Raw genomic sequence first — 19,814 nt, 5'->3', positions numbered from 1 at the left:
GTGTAAGCCACATGTTTTGCTTGGGTTGTTGAAATTGCCTAAAACCATTTACCACAATCATTTGAAGCATCAACAGTATGACAACATCCTTTTTTTTTTTTTTACTCCTGATAAAAAAAAAATCCTTCACCAATGAGTCTAAAACACAAACCACCTTTTAGCTTCTCAATGTGAAAATGTTCTGTTCCTGACACCTAAAACACCTTAGAAAGTTTCCACTGTAAGAAAACCACTATTCATCATCACATTTACAGCAAAAGGCATAACTTCACGGCCAACAGCTTTTACACTCGTTGAGGCAAGGGACTGAGGATGGAAAGGACGAGCCCAGCGGTCTGTGAGGGCCGGGGCCGGCGGTGTCGGCGCGGTGTGTGTGGGGGGGCTCCGGAGACACCGACCGGGCGCGGGAAGCGGCTGCGCGGCGGCGGCTGCAGATGGAAGGGGCGGGGGGGTCTGGCTCACTCCGTGCCGGCCCCGGCGCCGGCGGCGCAGCCGCTGTTACTCTCTCCCGTGTTTTCTTTGTCTCCTCTCGCATGCCCGATGGTGCCCAGTCTAACACGGGGTCGCGCTCCCCCACTCTCCTCTGATCATCCTGCGCCGCACCCCGGCCCGACTCTGCCCGCTCGGCATTCCCCTGCGAGTCGTCCCAGGGGTAACTCGGCGGGCTGGGCTCAGCTGGGCAGCAGCTCTCCCGCGGGGGCTCTGCTCCAGGGCTGTTTCGCCTCCCTGACTTTGTAAAAACTCCTGTGTAGAGGAGAGCTTTTTCATTTTTTTTTTCCCCTCGCAGCACGCCCCGATCAGCGACGGCACCGGGCCATGTTTCATCAGCGCCGGCACCGGGCCATGTTTCATCAGCGCCGGCACCGGGCCGTGTTTCATCAGCGATGGCACAGGGCCGTGTTTCATCAGCGCCGGCACCGGGCCGTGTTTCATCAGCGATGGCACCGGGCCGTGTTTCACCAGCGATAGCACCGGGCCGTGTTTCATCAGTGATGGCACCGGGCCGTGTTTCATCAGCGATAGCACCAGGCCGTGTTTCATCAGCGCCGGCACCGGGCTGCGTTACAGCGGCGCCGGGACAGGGGGGCAGAGAGACAGAAAAGGCACCAGGAGAGTGGAGTGACAGAGAAATGGGACAGGGATTAGGACAGAGGGAAGAGGGAAAGGAGAGAGATAAGGGAGAGGCAGGGGCAAAGCATCCGAAGAGAGCGAAGAACAGAGGGCTGTGGATCAGCAGAAGGAGGCGCAGGAGGGTGGAACAGCAATGGGCTGAGAGAGTCAGAGGAAGAGCTAAAAGGGGCTGAGGAGCAGGATGGAGGCCCAGAGAGAAGAGACAAGTTCCAGCCAGCTGAGCAAGAGAGACAGGCAGGAAAGTGGGGACAGGCTGTGGGGGAGAGAGGGAAAATAAGGCCAGGAAGCACAACATGGTGATAGAAAAAGGCAAAGGGCAGGGAGCAGGAGAGGAGAAAGGAAAAACAGCAACAGAATGTAGGACAGACAGGGAGGGGTTAGAAAATAAAGACAAGGAGTGGTACAGAGAAAGAGAAAGGAAAACCAGTGATGGGGTAAAGACAGAGAGGGAGGAGGTGAAAGATGAGGGCAGGGAGCCAGACGAGCTCATGGGGAGGGACAAAAACTAGCAATTATGGACAAGTGCCCTCATTCCCTGAGCACTGCCCAGGAACTGCATTAGCAGGAGCCTCCAGAAGTGTGGTGCCTGCAGCAGGCCTGTCCTGGGCCCAGCCCTGCACCCTGAGAGTGCTGCCGACCAGCACCTTGTCCAGTGGCCAGCCCTGGGGAAGGGAAATCACCCAGCTGTTTCTTTGGGCTTTTTGTGATGGTTTTGCTTTTAAAAAGCAACTGTTTCAGCTGTAAATAGCACCTGCAAGGAAAAGGGAAGCAGGCTTCCCAGGTGGGACACCTTTCATGCCTGAACCAGGTACCAGACTTGAGAGCTTTCCCATTCACAGGCCCCAGATCCCTGTCCTCTGTTGCTATTTCATACCAGCAGGTGTGGACTTAGACAAGGAGTTGAGTGATGAACGGGGAGAGAATGGCAAGCCAAGGGCTGGAAGTGTTTAATAGTGCCAGGAGCCACTTGTGTGTTGAGCAGACGCCTGTGAGCAGGAGCCCTTTGCAATCAGCCTGGGAAGGGCCGAGGGAGCGAGCCTTATGGGGCCAGTCAGTTGTGTTTGGGCTGTAAATGGTGGGACCAAGCAGCCAAAGCAGCTGCAAGCATTTCCAGCCAGGCCACAGTGCCCACAGTGGGATCGTGGCTTCGTCTCTCCGTAAGGGATGGGAGCTGTGTTGTTTCCTTTCCCAGGGGCACGCTGGGTGCAGCGATGCCCCGAGCAGCCGGCGCTGACAGAAAGGAACGACGCTGCCGATGCTGCCCTGGGCTCGGGCACTTCAGTCCCGGTGCCGGTGCCAAAGCCGTTCCCCAGCTGCACACAGCCCCGCTCACTGCTGCTGCCCACGCTCCTGCCTGCAGCTACAGGCAGCCGCCCTGGCCCTTCAGTGCTCCCCAGGAACGGCAGCACCAGGCAGCTCAGAAACCCCACCCTGCCTGCCAAAGGCTGACAGCAGCTTCATGCTGGGCAATCTTTCCTCTTCTCAGGCCTCAGTGCTGCTTCCTCCCAGGAAAGCCTCGGGGCTTCAGGCTCAGCCGCACAGCAGGAGAGTGCCAGAGCTGCAAAGCTGCACAGCAGAACGGGGAATCGGGCTCTGCCTTTGCTTTCCAGGCTGTCTCCTCAGCACAGCCCTTGAGACAGATGCTGTGCCTCAAGCACATGTCACACCCAGCCACTTGAGCAGTACTGTGCCTGTTTCTTCTCCAGCAAGTGGAGGACAGGAGGGACAATAGAATATGTCAGAGCAAGCTCCTAGAGACAACATGTGGAGATTGAGAACTAAATGTTCTTTCAAGCTGCGGCAAATACTTTTAATTGTAACACAAGAAGGAGCCGTGTTTGAACTTTGAAACAATGCCGGGGAAAAGTGTTTCTGTAACAGAACAAAATATAATGATATAGAATACAAACAGAAAATCAAACGTGACAAGATGCTTCTCTGATGGCAGCAGGTCCCACACTGATGGAGAGCTGCAGGTCAGGCTGTGGGCTTCTTCTCTTCTCTTCTCTTCTCTTCTCTTCTCTTCTCTTCTCTTCTCTTCTCTTCTCTTCTCGTCTCGTCTCGTCTCGTCTCGTCTCGTCTCGTCTCTTCTCTTCTCTTCTCTTCTCTTCTCTTCTCTTCTCTTCTCTCTTCTCTTCTCCTCTCCTCTCCTCTCCTCTCCTCTAATCCCATTTTATCCCGTCTCCTCCCCCAATTCCAGTCCTCTCCTCTCCCCTCCCCTAATCCTCCACCTCTACTTCAGTCCCCTTCTCTTCTCTCCTTCCCATATCCCCTCCTCTCCCCTCCCCTCCCCTCACCTAATCTTCCTCCTCTACTTCACTCCCCTTGTCTCCTCTCCTTCTCTTCCCCTTATCCCCTTCCCTTCCCTTCCCTTCCCTTCCCTTCCCTTCTCCCCGTCCTGTCCTCTTCTTCCCTTTCTCTCCCATCTCCTATCCCAATACCCATCCTCTCCTCTCTTTTCTCCACCTCTCCTCTCCCCTCCCCTAATTCCCCTCTTCTCCTCCCCCAATTCCCATCTTCTCCTCTCCTCTTCTCCACTCCCCTGATCCTCTCTTCTCCTCCCCTTTTATCCCACCTCCTCCACCAATCCCCATCCTCTCCTCTCCTCTCCTCTCCTCTCCTCTCCTCCCCTCTCCTCTCCTAATCCCCTCTTCTGACTTCTGTCTTTTCTCTTCTTCTCTCTTCTCTCTTCTCTCTTCTCTCTTCTCTCTTCTCTCTTCTTTCTCTCTCTTTTCTCTCTTCCCTCTTCCCTCTTCTCTCTTCTCTCTTCCCTCTTCCCTCTTCTCTCTTCTCTTCTCTCTTCTCTCTTCCCTCTTCTTCTCTCTTCTCTCTTCTCTCTTCTCTCTTCTTCTCTCTTCTCTCTTCCCTCTTCTCTCTTCTCTCTCTCTCTTCTCTCCTGCCCACAGCCCCTTGCAGTGCCAGGGACAGCTCACCCTCTCCCCGCCAAGCCCAGCACACAGGTTGACACCCACTCAGTGCCTGTGCCGTGGAGCCTTTGCCGCCCAGCTCCTGACAGGGGCCTCCTTTGGCTTCCTGCTGCGGGACAGGGCGCGCGCCTGGCGCTTGGCCAGCACCCAGCTCGTGTACTTGCACCTGCCAGAGCCGCATTTGCAGCTGAAGGATTTGCCTTTGACGGCCCAGAAATCCTCCTTGTAGTCAAAGCTGCGGGAGAGAGACGGAGCCGGGCTCAGTGCAGAGCAGCAGCACGGGGCAGCCAAAGGGATGGGGCAGCCAGAGCTGCAGGATGGGGGGGGGCGGCAGCCCGCGGCGCCGCCACCGTTTGGGGCTCGGCAAAGCTTCAGGGGATGGCGAGTGCCGGCGGGGGCACGGCCCCGGGAACACAGCGCTGGAGCCCAGCAGCTCGCAGCGGCCCAGCGCTCGTCCCTCTGCTCTCCATCCTCCCTGCGGCCCAGGGCCGGCACCTACCCAAGCTGCTCTCCAGCTCTGATGTCCCTCGCGCTGAAGAAGACCAGCCTGGGGAAGCGCACGTCCTGATGGGATGTGAAGACCCTGGCAGCGAAGACGTTGGGCTCGCAGTGATGGTTGATGAAGCGGCCGATGTTGCCATAGAAACGCGCATCGATGCAGTACACGTCTCCTGCCTGAAGTGAAACCGTTGCTTCTAAGCTTTAGGTGGCACTTCCCAAGCTGACATTTCTGCTGTGAGACAGCCCGCACAGGGCAGCACAGGCCAGCTCCCAGCACAACAGGCCTCGGCTCCCTGCCAGCCTGACCTGCTGCAGCCCTTGAGAAGGCAGCGGGCTCTGCTCAGTCTCCCAGCTCAGCTCTTTCCCAGGAACTTACAGAGCTGACAGCCCACCCAGCCGACACTGCGTGTCCACACTCGAGGGACAAACCCTGAGCAGCCCAGCTCAGGCTGCCCAAACGGCTTTCACACAAGCCTCTGTCGAGCACCAAACCCGGGGCTGGCAGCACGTGCCGCGGTGGCCCAGCGCTGCTGGGCTGTGGCCCCTGAACCAGCCTCAGCCTCGCCTCACACACACTCTCTCCTAACTAAAAGCCAGGGAGGTCACAGCCCTCCTCTAGAGGGGGATTCGGCTCCTGCTGCGCAGCAGGATGGAGGCAAACGGGCTCTTTGCTCTCCTGGAGAGGCCAGAGCCCGGGTTGGCCTCGACACACCCCTCAGACACAGCACCTCGTTGTCCAGGTCGAACAGGTAGGTGTCTTCACGGAGCTCTGCCTCGGCATCGGAGATCACCTCACCGACGTACCTGCGGCACACGGGGAAGGCAGCAGTGAGAGGCTGGTGCCATCACAGCCCTGGCTTGCAATCTCTCCTTGTAGGAAGAGGGAAGAGAAGGGAACGGCCCAGGCACAGCAGTTGGCCAAGATCAGCACGTGAGTCCCATTCTCCTCACGTTCATGGCCAGGCTCAGGCCCTGGCTCTCCTGCACCCCACTGCAGGGTCTGTGCTGTTCACAGCCCAAAGCAAGATGCTTGTGTCTGCCCTTCCTGTGTTTCCCCAGCTATTGTGACCCATTCCATTGTGTAGAAGCTCTGAACTCACCACACTATTGCAACCCAGGAAACCCTTTGCAAACCATGTCACAGAGCCCATGGGCCAGTTTAAAGCCTACAACAGCTCCTGCCTGAGAGCCAGCGTTCGGCTCCGTTCCAACTCGATGGCAAAGGGCAGCAGCCCCCAGGCCTTTGGACAGGGATGGGTGGGCCAGAGCTGAATCACTCACTCGCACACAAAGGTTCCTGCTGGAATGTCCTCCATGGTTCTCACGCCCCAGCCCATCTCTCGTGTGCGGAACAGCTGTAGCTGAACCCTGCAAAAGAGCAAAGGAAACATGCTGATGGCAGCCCTCTGCAGGAAGACAACGGCTTGTCCCAGAGATGGGAGCAGAAAGGCAGCAACCTCCCATCACCACACAGACAAGAGCATTTCCATCCCCAGCCCTGACAGAGCTCACTCCAGCACCGCTCTGGGCACAGAATCACAGAATGCCACAGCAGGGGGGGGCTGGAAAGGAGGTCCAGAGATCATCCAGCACAACCCCCTGCTACAGCTGAAGGTGCTCCCTGGGGCTGGGCACGTGGGACACCAGAATCCCACCCTCAGCAGTTCCCTTCCATGTGCACAGGCAGCACTCGGGGGAAGGCAGGGAAGAGCCACGGCGACTGAAGGCAGCAGAGCTCTGCAGGATGCAGGGGGAAGTGCTCTGATCCTTTAGCCCTCTGCTAGGGCCAGTGCATTGAGCAGCTCCATCATCTCCAGCTCCCTGGCTGCAACACAAGGAAGAAACGCTGCAGCTGCAAACTTGTTGGGTAAGAGCTGCTCTGTGGCATTTTACTGAGGGAGTGTATGGGCAGAGAAAGAATCCTGTGAGTCACCCTGCCTCCTGCTCAGCCAGCACTGGAGTTCAGGGCAGGATGAATGATCTCCAGGGCTGGGGAAAGCTCCCTCTGGGCTCTGTGGTTTATGGCAGGCCCAGAGGGGTTGGTGTTGGTCTTGCCAAGGGAAGCTGCGCTTGGCCCCTCCTCTCACCGGGGCCCGTTCTGCACCACGCGGTTCCTGCAGGTTCGCCAGCACGAGCACATGGGGTTGCACTCGACGATACACGGGGGGTTCCTCTGGTTGAATCCGGGCAGCAGTCGGCCGTCCTGACATGGAGAGGCATTCAGGACTGGGTTAGTGGCTCTTCCTGTCACCCACTGTGACCAGGGCAAGCAAGAGCACAGATTGCCCAAGTAGAAACACAGCCCAGAGAGCCCCAAGGCAGAGCCTCACCCCGACCTCCCTCAAACCAGCACCAGACCTCAACTAATACAGGGGGTTTGCTCTGCCCTGACTGTGGCACACTCCCCACCACCACCCACAGCTGACAACAGCAAGGCACCATCTCCACTTTTGCTGCCTGGCATCACCCTGTGCAGCACCAGAACGCTGTGCATCGTCACTAGGAGCATTCTGCAGTGCTGCAGGGGACAAGCTGATGCTCAGTCTGTCTCTGCAACAAAGCCGACACTTCCCGAGCACTAGCCCAGTGCTCCCAAGCTCTGGGAACCACATTCTCTTCCCAAACAACACTCCCCCAAAGCTCCAAAAGCACTTACCCAAACTCAACCAGGCTTCTGGCAATACTGCAGTTAAGACACCTTTTCTTTGCCCTCATCCCCAAGGATCACAACAAAGTGAAGCAGGCAGAATGCCTCTGCTCTCCCCTCCCCTGGTTTACATATGGCAGCTTTTGCTGTGTGCTTCACAAACGGAAGCTGATTTCACAGAAGGGTTGTTACATGCTCTCTAGCATGTGGCCATCATTGATGGCTGGGTTCCCATGGCAGTAACACTCTCCAATAACAAGCAGCAGCTTCCCTGAGTTCACTCTTGTTCTTGCCACACACCCCTCTGAGCTGAGACTGCAACTTGAGGCATTTTCCAACAGGGAGAGATTTGCTGTGCCAGGAGCTGTTTGGAAGGCGCTCTTATCCAGCCCCAAGGCTGCGAGTGGCAGCTCCAAGCGCTGCTCTGACCCAAGAGACGCTTCTGTGTCCTCACCTGCCGGTACCAGCAGCGCCCGCTGAGCTGCCCACACACGCAGGTGCTGGAGGAGCAGTCGTCCGCACACGCGCAGCGCTGCAACAGGAGACAAGGGCTCAGACAGGCTCACCCTCACCCCACACTTCCTCACCTCTGCTCTCACAGCCCTCAGCCCTTGGAGGACTTTGGTATCACAGTGGAGACCTCGGTCGGACGCTGCGCTCAGAGGGCGACAGCACGAGGAGGGGCCCCAAACAACTCACTGACTCTCCAGACACAGAACAGAGCAGAAGGCTGAACAGGAGCCACAGCAGCCAGCGCCACATGTCTGATGCTACAGCACACGGCTGAGCTCAGAGCATGGCTCAGGGCTCGGAAACAAAGACCAGCAGAACCTGTCTCCTACGGCAAGAGCTGGGCTACGGCCCCAGCTGCAATTTGCTGGCAACGTTGGGACCAGACAATCCCATCTGGAATGGAAACCCCACTCTGAGCTGCAGTGCACTGCAGCACCTCTGAATGCACAGCCCAGGGCAGGACAACACACAGGACACACAGCAGCCTCACCTGTAAATGAGTGACGTTGCTGTCAACGGCCACTGCGGAGGTGAAGCAGCTCTTCACAATGTATTTGAAGTCGCTGGGACACGGCTCACTGTCCACAGCATTGACACAGGGAATCGGGACCCGCTCGTAACCCCGGGAGATGTCTCTGCCAGGGGCACAAAGAGAAGTGTCACACAAGGAAAGCTCCCCAGAGCCATGGGCCCCTCCAGTGCCATCCTGGCCCAGCGTTACTGCCTGGGATCACGGAGCAGTCAAAGCCTGAAAGCCATTCAGGACACAACAGGGTTCCTTTGTCCCCACCCTGCCTTACAGATCGTTCTTTGTGCTCGGGAATATTCCCATTTGGAGCAGGACCTCACAAGCCACGCTCTGAATCAACAGGTGCTGAGCTCTTGCAAAGCACAAACTGCCCTCCACAGCCCTGTCAAAAGCTGAGCAAGCACTTGCAGTGCTGTCTTAAGCCAGGCTCCCAGCCTCTCCCGTGCCAAGGGCTCTGTTTCGTGACCCACAAGCAAAGCCAGCCATCTTCTCACCTGCTCAGCACCTTCTCTGTCTGGGTAGGCCTCTCATTAGATGTTTCTTCAAGAGTCTTCTTTGTCTCCAGGGCCACCCAGACCTCAGAGCTCAGGCCAGTGCACTGGGCTGGAGTCTCACTCTCCGTGTTCTTTAAACTGACATCCAAGCCAACAGAATCAAAGAGACTGCAAAAGAGCAAGAGAGAAGCAGCATTCCCCATGAGAAAGCGTGCAAGAGGAACATCAGCTGAATCCCATCCTCCAGCCAGCCCTTCAGCAACAAGGAAGAGGCTGCAGCACTATATAATCACAGGCAAAGAGGTGGGCTGGAAAGAGCAGGCTGCAAAGAGAAGCGGCCCATGGGAAGCTGCTGTTGGACTTGGCCCTTGTTCATACTCACCAGCCTTTGGAGAGTGCACATGGGGCTTTATTCAGAGCAGTCATGAAGGAAAGGAAAAGCCCTAGTACCGTCTTATTCCCTGCTAGCTTGGGGGAAAAAACAGCTTGAATGAAGGATGCCTGAGGCCTTCCTGCTGGGAAGCCCAGGCTGAGCACAGCCCCTCAAATCCTCTGCCCAAGCCTCCAGCAACACTCCACCGTTTCTTATCGTTCTGACAGCAGCTCTGGCAGCAGCAGCTCAGGGATCAGAGCCACTGCCCCCAGGAGCAGGACAACGAAGAAACAAGCCTCCCAGCCCAGCTTGGGTTTGTGCTTCAATGCCAAAGGCAGGACACAGTTTCTCCTGAGCTTGCCAGCCAGCAGCCACATTGAAAGGAGGGACAAGGGGAAGGCAGAGAAACAAAACAATCGGCATCAACACAGGAGAGGTGTGACAGACGTGAACAAACATGCTGGAAAAGGCCAGAAGCTGAGCTCCCCCAGCCCAGGCAGGCAGGAAACACAGTCTTGGCTAGAGCCAAGGGGTGAAACACCAAAGACAAAGGGATACTGCCATGGCTGGATGAAGAAACAGAAAGAAGAGGGAAGGAAAGCCAGTGTCTCTCGCCCATCTCACCCCTAAGCCAGAGAAGCTAAACCTTGACTTGGAAAGAAGGAACCAACACCTTCCATGTAGAGCCTCCAGCCAAAGGACATTCTTACCCAAGCACCAGACATCACTATGAGCCACCAAAGCCCCTCACAGAAGCCCCTCAGAGACTGAAACCGCACGTGTGACGATGGCCTCAAGATGACAAGTAGGTCTGGGAAATGGAGCAAATCTGTGTCCCTACTGCAGGCAGGTTGGTCCATCTGTATGGAACAGGAGGGGCCATCCCCCAGTGGCCTGGGCCCAAACACAGCACTTGCCTGCTGGTCAGCTCTCAGTGCTGTGGAGAACTTTCCTCCTGATTTCAGTGACACCTGCTGGTGACCCAGGTGGGTCTGAAGTGAGCACAGAAAGCTCAGGGGGCTGCCAAAACCCAGAGAAGCTACATCTCAGCTTTCTCTAGGTGAAGTACATTTGCTGGCAGCTGGAGAGACCCCTCAGTCCTTTTCTTCCTTTTCAGAGCCCAGGACAAGCAGGACACTTTCCAGAGCTGCTTCAACTGGTGCCTGGGTCAGGCTTTGGAAAATAGAACCATTCAAAATACACAACAGTGTGGATCTTCTGCCAAAGAAGGAAAGGCAATAGATTTGAAACACAGATACTCTTCAGTGAAGCCAAAACACAGACCAATCTATTTTACAGCCTTTGCTAAGAACTTGCCCCAGAAAGTAGCTGCAGTGCCCTGTGATTACAGTGGGATGCTCCTGTGCTACAGGAAACCCAGGAGTGTGGGGCAAGTCATAAAAGCCACCAGAACAAGATGAGACGGGACAGGAGGTCAGAGCACTGTCCCACGCAGGGATGGCTCCATTTGTCTTCTCCTCTGTGTTTTCACCCTCCCTTTACACCCGTGCCCAGTGGTGCAAGTCAGCAGCTACAGCCAGGTACTGCATGAATGTCCTTGTCACTGAGCACACCTGGCAGCATCAACTCACTGCACTGGTATTCCATCCCTAGCAACAGAAGGAAGGGATGGCTTTCACTCCTGAAGCCCTCCTGTCTTCACAGCCTCTGCCCCAGCTCACCCTGTGCCTGCTGAGCTCTTCTCCATGTCAGCCATTCTCTGCTTTAAGCCTCTGCTTTTTTTCCTGGGCACAAGGCTGGACCTTCCCATTCTCCGTCTTTTCCTCTCAGACACTGCAGCAGCTGGAAAACAGAAGAAAAACAAACCCCAAGTTTGCTCAGCAATGGCAAGATGAAGAGCTGCAGAGGAGAGGCTGTCCTGGGGGGAATCACGTTGGAGGGCACGATCTGAGAAAACCGCTTCCCACTCCAACGAGCTGATTGACAAGTCAACCAAAAGGTGACACACACCCCCGTGCCAACACACCAAGAACTTTCTGTCAGTGCAGAACCCACTGCAACCCTGAGAATCCTCCACAGACTCCTTCTGGCCCCTACACCACCACACACAGGATCAACTCCTTCCATTACCCGTGTTTGGCAGCGCTGCTGATGCCGCAGGAGGCTGAACAGAAGCCAACTCACTCCAACAGATACTGACAGGCCACTGGCAGAGAAGTGGCTGCACAAAATGACATCTGTCCAACCAGGTCCGTGGCAGCAGCCCTGCTGACACCAGCAGGAAAGGAAACCCTGGAGAGATTCAGTGAGCAAAAGGTGCCAGCAGAGAATTCAGTCCCTGCTAACCTGCCTCACCCTCCACTCAACCACACAGACACACGTTTGGGAGGTGGGTGCTGTGAGGGATTTTAACTCTGTCCTTTTTACCTGTCTGGGACTTCAGGGGGGCCACATAGCTCTGGTTCCCAGGCCCTGACTGCTGAAGGCCTGGCAGACAGGGCAATGGCACTGGCTTCCCAACCTCCAGGATGGTTTTGCTGCATTCCTCCTGGGATTCCTTTGGTGTGGAGTCTTGACTTGCATTCTGGAAAACAACCTGCAGTTACATTGAGCTTCTGCATTGAAACACAATCAGCAAAGAGATGCAATGCCTTTCTCTCAACTATAATCACTTCCATGGAAGACAGCACCACACATTCAAAGCAAAAGCACACAGACCCTCCTCCGGCACAGAACTTTGCCAAACAACTCCAAGCGACTCCCAGGCTGCTGCTCCTTCCCCTCCTGAAGGCTCCTGCCTTGGAGGGTGAGTGGCCACCTCACAGAAGTAGACTGGCAGGTCCAGAGTAGCCACAGATCATTAAAAGGATCAGACACTATTGACACAGGCATTTGTTTGGCTCTGGAGAAGGCAAACAAGTGCATCAGAGACAGCTGTTCCCTGACACGTGCCTCGAGCGCGGCTGTCACGTCCAGCACGTGTGACACCAGCCCTGCAGACACGTTGCAGAAGAGCAGGCAGCAATGGGAAGGGATCCTTCCTCTGGGGCAGCATTTGCCACAGCCCAGGCTGACCAAAGGCTGCCCACTCTAAGCTGGGCTTCCAGTGTGACTTGATGCCAATTGCACCCATTTGTGGGCAGTCACTTATTCTCTAAGAGCATGGCCCTCTAGGCTGCCAGGCACACTGTCCTTAAGGGCAGATGTTCCTCAACCAGGCTGCAAGCCTGTGAAGGGTTTCTGAACCAGCATCCTTTAGAGGTGTGGACTCTGCCAGGCAGAGATACCCCTCTTGGCTCCTGTCCCCTCCTACATCCAGCAGCTCCAGGGGAAGGGAGCAGCACACATCCCTCACAACTGAACAGGGCAGCTCAAACCACTTCCAACCACAAACCTCCTGACAGAAATCCCTCTGATGGGGACCTGGCACTGGCAGGCTTCTTTCTGCAGGCTGTGCTCAGCAGCTGGGGCAGCACCTTCAGCAGCACGGCCCGGTCACCAGCACCAGCACAACCAATCCAACACCAAACTGAAAGCACTGCACAACACTCAGTCACTTTCTACCTCCCTCTGCAGGGAATCCTCTGCACAAGAAGTCCGGTGCCACTCTATGGCCTTGCCGCTCCTGAAGGAGATTTCCCACAGGAGATATTGAACTGCAGCCAAGCTCACACACACATGGAATCCACAGGTCTCAGTCAGCCCCTGCGCATATGGGACCCATGGACGGGTGACCTTTGAAGTTCAGGCAAGCTGACAGTCAGAGGGACAGCTCTATTTCACTAGACCCTGTACTCTTTCTTTCTCTTTTTCTCCCCATGGAGACAATAACCTCACCAACATCCCCATTAGGACCTGCCCTGCAGCTGCCACCTGCCTGGCTCCAGAAGATGAACACAAGATGCAACAGCAGTAGCAACCCCAAGCACTTCACCAGCCCCAGCATCAGAGACTCAATTGCAACACTGCTTAAAGGGATCACTGGCTCTCACACCCTCCCCCAGGCCACAGCAATTGACAGCTTGGAGACCTTCCCATCATATCACTGCTGTGCTGCAACACCTGGGGGATAGCTGAGCACCACTTGCCATTGTCTTGTCCATAATACACTGGTAGCTGACAGCAATCCACTGCACCAACCCTGAAAGCCACCTTTCTCTTCACCTCACTCCAACATCAACACACCAGGTGACCTCACGTCTCCTTTTCATTCCTAAACAAAAACACAGAGCTCTGTTCTAGTCAGGGATGGCAAATCCACCAGTGAAGGTCTCGGAACAAGTTGCATGACTGTGGGCAACAGACACCGAGAGAGAACATGATCTGGTTTGCCACTGTAATGGTAGAGCAATGCAAGCCAGTTGCCTGACACCTCAGTTTCTTGACAGCTTCCAAGCTTAGAAGAAGCCTCAAGTTCACGTGTCATCCTTAATGTCCTTGGTGCAACTCAGAAGAAGTCTGCTTTGTTTCACAAGCAGCTCTGGCTTTCAGCAGACAGATGATGAGCAACAGAGCCAAGAGAGAAAGGCCCTTTAGTGTCTCTCATGGATCTGTTGCACAAGGTATGTGCTCAATTATGTATTTAGACCCACACGGAGGAAGAGAGCTGAGGGTGGCCTTGAGACTCTGTTTTAACACCTCTGTCCCTCTGCAGGAAGAGAAGAAATAGCAGGAGGGACGTGGACGCTGAAAAGCCACCATTGCTAACGCTGAAGTCAAGGTCCAAAGAGCAGGAGAGGCAATGCCTAACCCCACCCCCAGCCTGGTGATGGATATTCCCAGCAGCCAGTGTGGCTGCAGCTGCTGCTGCTGTGGGTGCTCTGGGCTCTCCTGGAGTGCATGAGAGGGATGCTTTGCTGCAGACTCTGTGTAAAGTCATTTGCTTTCATATGGCTTTGCTTCCCAGGCTCAGCATGGCCTTCAGAAACGCCCCTTTCTGCTCTCCTATGGAATGCAGTGTATCTCAGCTGGCTCTGGCTGGCCACCAGCTTCACTGACCTCACAGGAAATGTTGGGGTCACCATCTACTTCTGCTTTTCCTTCCTCTGCTTGCTGTTCTGCAGCACTTGCATCTTCAGCTGTGACATGAAACCCTGCAGAAGGAGGGAGCAGAAGGAGGATGAGAGGAGAAAGTGCAAGTTCCTGGCAGGACCTGGGCACCTGTGCAGAAAAGAGCACAGGCCAGACCAGGTTCGCTGCCAGGACTTGTGATCTCAGGGGGACCCACGCTGGAGCAGTCTGCTCCTGAAGGACAGTTTCCCCCGTGGATGACCCACGCTGGGGCAGCTTGTGAAGGGCTGTACCCTGTGGGAGCAGCTCATGAAGAACTGCTGCCCATGGGAAGGAGCCACGCTGGAGAAGGTCCTGGAGGACTGTCTCCCGTGGGAGGGACCCCACACTGTGGCAGGGGGAAGGGTGAGGAGGCCTCCCCCAGAGAAGAAGCAGCGGTGACGTCCATCTGTAATGAACTGACCCCAACCCCCATCCCCCATCCCCTGGGCTGTTGGACAGGGAGGAGTGGGAGTCCTGGACAGAAGGACTCCCCTCGGGTCAGGGACGTGTTTTAGGATTCAGGTTTTATTTCCCATTTTCCTTGCTGTGTTCTGATTATTCATTAATAAATCAAACCATTTCTCCCCAAGTTGAAGCTGCTTGGGGTGATCTCCCTGTCCTTATGTTCTGTCAGGAGCCTCTTGATACATTTCTCTCTCTCCTGTCCAGTGTAGGAGGAGAATGATAGAACGACTTGGTGGGCACTTGGCACCCAGCCAGGGCTAAACCACCACCAGCACTTGGAAAGCCACTCTAGACTAAAACAACCACAGGGCTCAAACACAGCAAGATTCCTGCAGACTGCCCAGAAGCTCACACGTGGGGACAACAGCAGCTTCTTTTTTGAACTCCCTTCCACACATTTCCATGCTCCCCAGCAATCAATCTTTCCCAGCACACATTGCAGACCTGAGATGGACCACAGCCAAGTCTGAACACCATGGACTCACAGAAAGGTTTCTGACATGACCCCACACTGTGGCAGGGGGAAGGGTGAGGAGGCCTCCCCCTGAGAAGCAGCAGCGGCAACGTCCATCTGTAACGAACTGACCCCAACCCCCATCCCCCATCCCCTGGGCTGTTGGACTGGGAGGAGTGGTTGTCCTGGGAAGAAGGGCCTTGAAGCTCACACGTGGGGAGAACAGCAGATTCCTTTCTGAGCTCCCTTCCCAACATTTCCATGCTCCCCCATCAATCAATGCCAGCAGGCATTGCAGACCTGAGATGAAACCCAGTCCAGAATGAACGCCGTGCACTCGCAGGAAGGATTCTGACATGACAACCCATCAGCTCCCCAGGCCAGCAGCAGTGACAACAACTCACTGGCACCATCAGCCAGGTGGTGCCATGGACCTGCTCTTAGGGACTCCCGCTGTGCTTTTCCCTCCAGAGGCCAGAGAGGAAAAGCATCCCAGGCACGGCCAGCCAGAGTTTTGCCCCAGGGGGCCGGCAGAGCAGGTAGGGCCGATGGCCAGGAGCTCCAGGAGGGGCGATTCTCACTTACAGCACCGGGAAAGCTCCCGCCGCAGAGCGGAGGAGAGCTCAGCCAGCCAGGACAGCATGTCGGGACCCCTCGGCAGGGCGACGCGGGGCAGCGCAGGGACCTCTCGCTCTCTTACAGCGCTCGGACGCTCCGCAGGAGCCGCGGCAGCAGCCCCCGGACGAGCGGCCGCAACTCGCCGTTGGGGCGGCAACTGCCAGCGGCCGCCGGCGAGCGCGGGCACAGCGGCCCCAGGGACAGCTCCGGCTGCCGCCCGTCCCGCGCCGCCCCCGCAGCGCAGCGCAGCGCAGCGCCGCTCGCACGCCTCACACCGTTCCTGCAGCAAAGACACCGCGGGCACCTGTGCTCACACTGTCACCACGCACCCAAACAGCAACTTAATTCCTTCTGGCTTGAAAATCAATCCCAGACTGTGACTATTACGGCTCCCATTGCCCAGGGACAGCGTGACCCTAATGCTCCTCAGGAGCTGATAAAGATGAGTCCACTGGTGCTTCTGGAAAACTACAGAGCAGGAGAAACTCTCAGCAATGTCACAGGGTGTGAACAATGATAGGAAAAGCCACCTTTAGAGCAGGAGAGGAAACAGCCAATTGCAGTTGGGAAAGTTCCACTCTGCTGTAAATTAGATAAAGATATTAGATATAGATATTAGATTAGATACCAGTCAAGGTATTGAGAAGGGCAAATTCTCTTCCCAGCCCATAAAGCTCAAGTAAAAGCCACAAATCTTCCTGCAGAAGGTGGAGTCCAAATCTCAAATCTTAGCAAAGGCTGTGGGAGCTGACAGCTCTCCTTATCCAGCAAGAGAAAGCTCCCTGGCTTCAGAACGGGATGTTCCTCACACCCTGTGAACCTTTCTCTCCTCCTGGCACTCCAGAGGAGAGGTGCAGAAGGAGTTAGAGCTAGGAGAGTGATACATAGCCCAGTCACGCAGCTCCATGTGGCATGGCACCAGCTCTCTCCATCTCTCTTGCCTGCTGAGAACTTGGAGGTACTTCCCACAGGGATTGATCCAAATGACTCTCCTGCAACCACACACTGAAGACTGACATCTGTATGTTGAAGTTGCCTCCACTTCCAGTCTCTGCTGCAGGTTACCTCCCCCTTCCCTCGGGCACTTTCCACACATACACACTCACACACACAGACACACAGACACACACACACAGAGACACACAAAGACACAGACACACAGACACACATCCCCCCACACACACCCCAAGCAATGGGGGTTGGCATGGAAAAACTTGGAGTGCTCTGATTACATTCCATCTTCTGCCTTCTTTAACAACACTCAAAAAGCCAAACTACAACTATCTAATGAGCTCCTAAAGCCCAACCAGCCCTTGTTGTCTTTTGTCAGGGTCATGTTCCACTAGGGACCTGGCTTCAAGTCAAGGGCAAAGGACAGTCCCCATTAACCACCCTGTGGTCGCTCACCCACACCCCAGCACAGCTACGGGGCTGATGTGCTGAAGAAGAGCAACGTATTTGGGTACCAGCTCTCCAGCAGGGACTGATCCTGACATCCTTGTTCCTTGCACAGTGCTGATGGCACAGAGCTCAGGATGCCTCTGGTGGAAGCACAGACTTCACCTAACCCTAACCAAGCCCAACCAGGATCCTGACCCTCACACAGACAGAGCCTTAAATATACACACCTTAAGTTATCCTGGAAATGAAACCTCCATAGGGTCTTAAAACCAGCTTAAACCTTAAATCAATCTGACATGACTTAACACTGAACCAGCCCAAAACCCAGCAGTGCTTTAAAAATTCACCATTCATAGTCCTAAATGGGCAGGATTTGAACTCAGTCTAACCTAGCTGAAACCCCAACATCCTAACCTAGTCCTAACCCTACATATACAGCAGTTCAATTCATCCTACACCAGTCCCAATCCCAGGGGGTACAAACCCAGGCCTAACCTCAAATAGATAGATTTAACCTCATCCTGACCCAGTCAAAATCCCAATGCGACCCCAACCCAGTCCTAACCCTAAACAGACAGGATTTAACCTAAAGCCCAGCAGGACTCTAAGCCCAACGCAGCTGTAACGCTCAACCAAGGGGATGCTCAGCAGCCAGGGTTGTGTCTCCACTCAGGCTCAGCCCCAGTTTAGGGAATGTCACAGCCCCAGCTCAGGACTGATCCCCTCATTTGCTCTGACTCCCTCCTTACCAAGCTGCCTCTCCTCCTCCAAAGGCTCCACCTATTTCAGGAACTCTTGGCATTGTCACTGCAGCATTGTCCATTGTTCCTGGGACAATGCTGATGCTGATGCTGTGTCCCAGGCAGGCAGCTCTTGGAAGTGGGTGGCTCTGAGGTGAGCAGGGACACTGTGATGCCTGAGGGGGCCTTTGTGGGGATGGGATGATCTTGAGAGAAATGAGGTGCAGCTGGAGGGAAGCCCATAAAGACAGGTTTGGGGTCAAACCACTTTTCCCACACACTGCTGTCCCAGCCAGACACCCTCTGTTTGAAGCAACACCTGCAGCACCTGAGACATTTCTACAAGCTGGGACGGAGATTCCCAGGGTCAGAAGCACCTCTTCTGCTGCTTGCACAGAAGCACTGAGCCACCTGCCTGCCTGTGAGCCTTTGCAGGGCCCAGCTCACAGCAGCACGGCCTCGGGACTGCTGCTGCCCTGCACCCTGACACAGGCCGAGACGCCGGGGCTGTGCAGACACCGACCCGCTCTGCGCTGGGGCATCTCCCCCAGGCTGCTCAGAAGGGGCTCCACACGAGCCAGGCGTCCTGAGAGCTTCAGCCAGAGTGTCACCACCACCTCCAAATCGCCAGGGAACATCTGCTACTTGGCCAGCTCCCTGGGGCTGCAGAGCTTGCTGATCAAGAGCTCCAGCTCCTCCCCAAGAGCACGACTCCTCTTCATTTTGTCCATCAGGCTCTCCCTGTCTTCCTTCAGGATCTCCAGCTTGTGGGTCAGGCTCCAATGAGCTCAGCCCGTTGGAAGGGAAACATTGCCAGTGTCATCACCACCATCACCCGGGTCACAGGGATGTCAGCAAGAAGCTGATATGGCCACAGGGCCTGAGGAGCAGGGTCACATCAGCAACTGCGGACAAAGAAAACATTGAGGAGGAAACAGAAAACTCCACATGCAGGTGACAAACTGAGCACCTGATCAGATTGCATGAAGAGGTATTTGCTCTACCAGCAATGAAAGAGATGTTTTACCATAGGAAAGAGATGTTTGGTTTGTTGGGCCGTATTCTGACCCCACAGTTCTAGAAAGTGTCTGAGGAACAAGAGCTGCAGCCACATCTCCTGCACGGCCCCCACTCCCTGCCCCAGCCTGACATTTCCTGCTTGGATGTGACCCAGCAGTAACCTGCAGAAGCTTTCAGGAAGACTGAGCTGCTGAGAGGTGGCTGTTGTTCCTCCCTGCTCAGGGAGCTTTGCTCAAGGTGCAGACCTGCCCTCCAACCCTGCTGGGAGGGATGGACCTTTCTGCTGCAGGCGTGGGAGCTGGGACTCACTTTGTGTTCATTCAGGGGTGACTCTCCTGTCATCCCAGATGCTCCTTTGCATATTTACAAGGGAAGGGAACTTGGTTTATGCCAAGGACCTCTCAGAGTAGCTGCCTTCTCAGACAAGGCCTCTGCAAGTGTTCTTTCACACACACCATCAGCATGACAGGCAGACCTTGGCTGCGGGACCAGGGACTGTTCAGCCGACAGAAGACTGAGGGGAGATCTCATCAGCACTTACCAGGATTTCAAAGCTGGATGTCAAGAGGATGGGATGGCACTTTTTTCTGCTGTCTCCAGTGACAGGACAAAGGGTAACGGGCAAAAGCTGGAACACAAACAGTTCTACATAAACACAAGGAAAAGCTTTTGAGTGTGAGGCTGAGGAAGCCCTGGCCCAGGCTGCCCAGGGAGGGGCTGGAGGCTCCTTCTCAGGTGCCTTTACAAACTCACCTGGGCGTGTCCCTGTGTGGCCTGATCTTGGTGGATCTGCTTTAGCAGAGGGTTGGGCTTTATAATCTCTATAGGTCCCTATAGAGGGGACCTATATCTTGGCATAGATGGGATTGACAGAGAAAAACATTCCTGTCAGCTACAGACACGCTTCCATGTCTCTGTAAAGGACTCTGGTCTGGTCAAAGTACAACCTTCTACCATTGCAGCAAGTGGCACACTTATGCTTTTTCAT

At 55.3% G+C, this 19,814-nt stretch overlaps 1 protein-coding gene across 2 annotated transcripts; it reads right to left on the bottom strand.

The window, feature by feature from the left end:
- Window positions 1-4,045: 4,045 nt before the first annotated feature.
- LOC133626738 (histone-lysine N-methyltransferase EHMT1-like) lies at window positions 4,046-17,845 on the bottom strand. Of its 2 annotated transcripts, none has more exons than XM_062007666.1 (11): window positions 17,816-17,845; window positions 11,504-11,660; window positions 10,798-10,918; window positions 8,743-8,910; window positions 8,210-8,354; window positions 7,661-7,738; window positions 6,647-6,762; window positions 5,841-5,927; window positions 5,288-5,363; window positions 4,558-4,733; window positions 4,046-4,293 (listed from the first exon to the last, which is right to left on the bottom strand). In XM_062007666.1, exons 3-11 carry the CDS (start codon window positions 10,884-10,886, stop codon window positions 4,104-4,106), a joined length of 1,125 nt encoding a protein of 374 aa, XP_061863650.1. In that variant the 5' UTR covers window positions 10,887-10,918; window positions 11,504-11,660; window positions 17,816-17,845; the 3' UTR covers window positions 4,046-4,103. The 2 variants fall into 2 exon arrangements, with proteins under 2 accessions (XP_061863650.1, XP_061863649.1); XM_062007665.1 differs by lacking the exon at window positions 17,816-17,845 and adding an exon at window positions 14,075-14,121.
- Between the last annotated feature and the right edge of the window lie 1,969 nt (window positions 17,846-19,814).

The sequence above is a fragment of the Colius striatus genome, chromosome 14 (genome assembly GCF_028858725.1).
Source record: "Colius striatus isolate bColStr4 chromosome 14, bColStr4.1.hap1, whole genome shotgun sequence".
NCBI classification, from domain to species: domain Eukaryota; kingdom Metazoa; phylum Chordata; class Aves; order Coliiformes; family Coliidae; genus Colius; species Colius striatus.
Note: the sequence above shows the minus strand (reverse complement) of the source record. Positions and strands in the feature narration are given on the sequence as shown.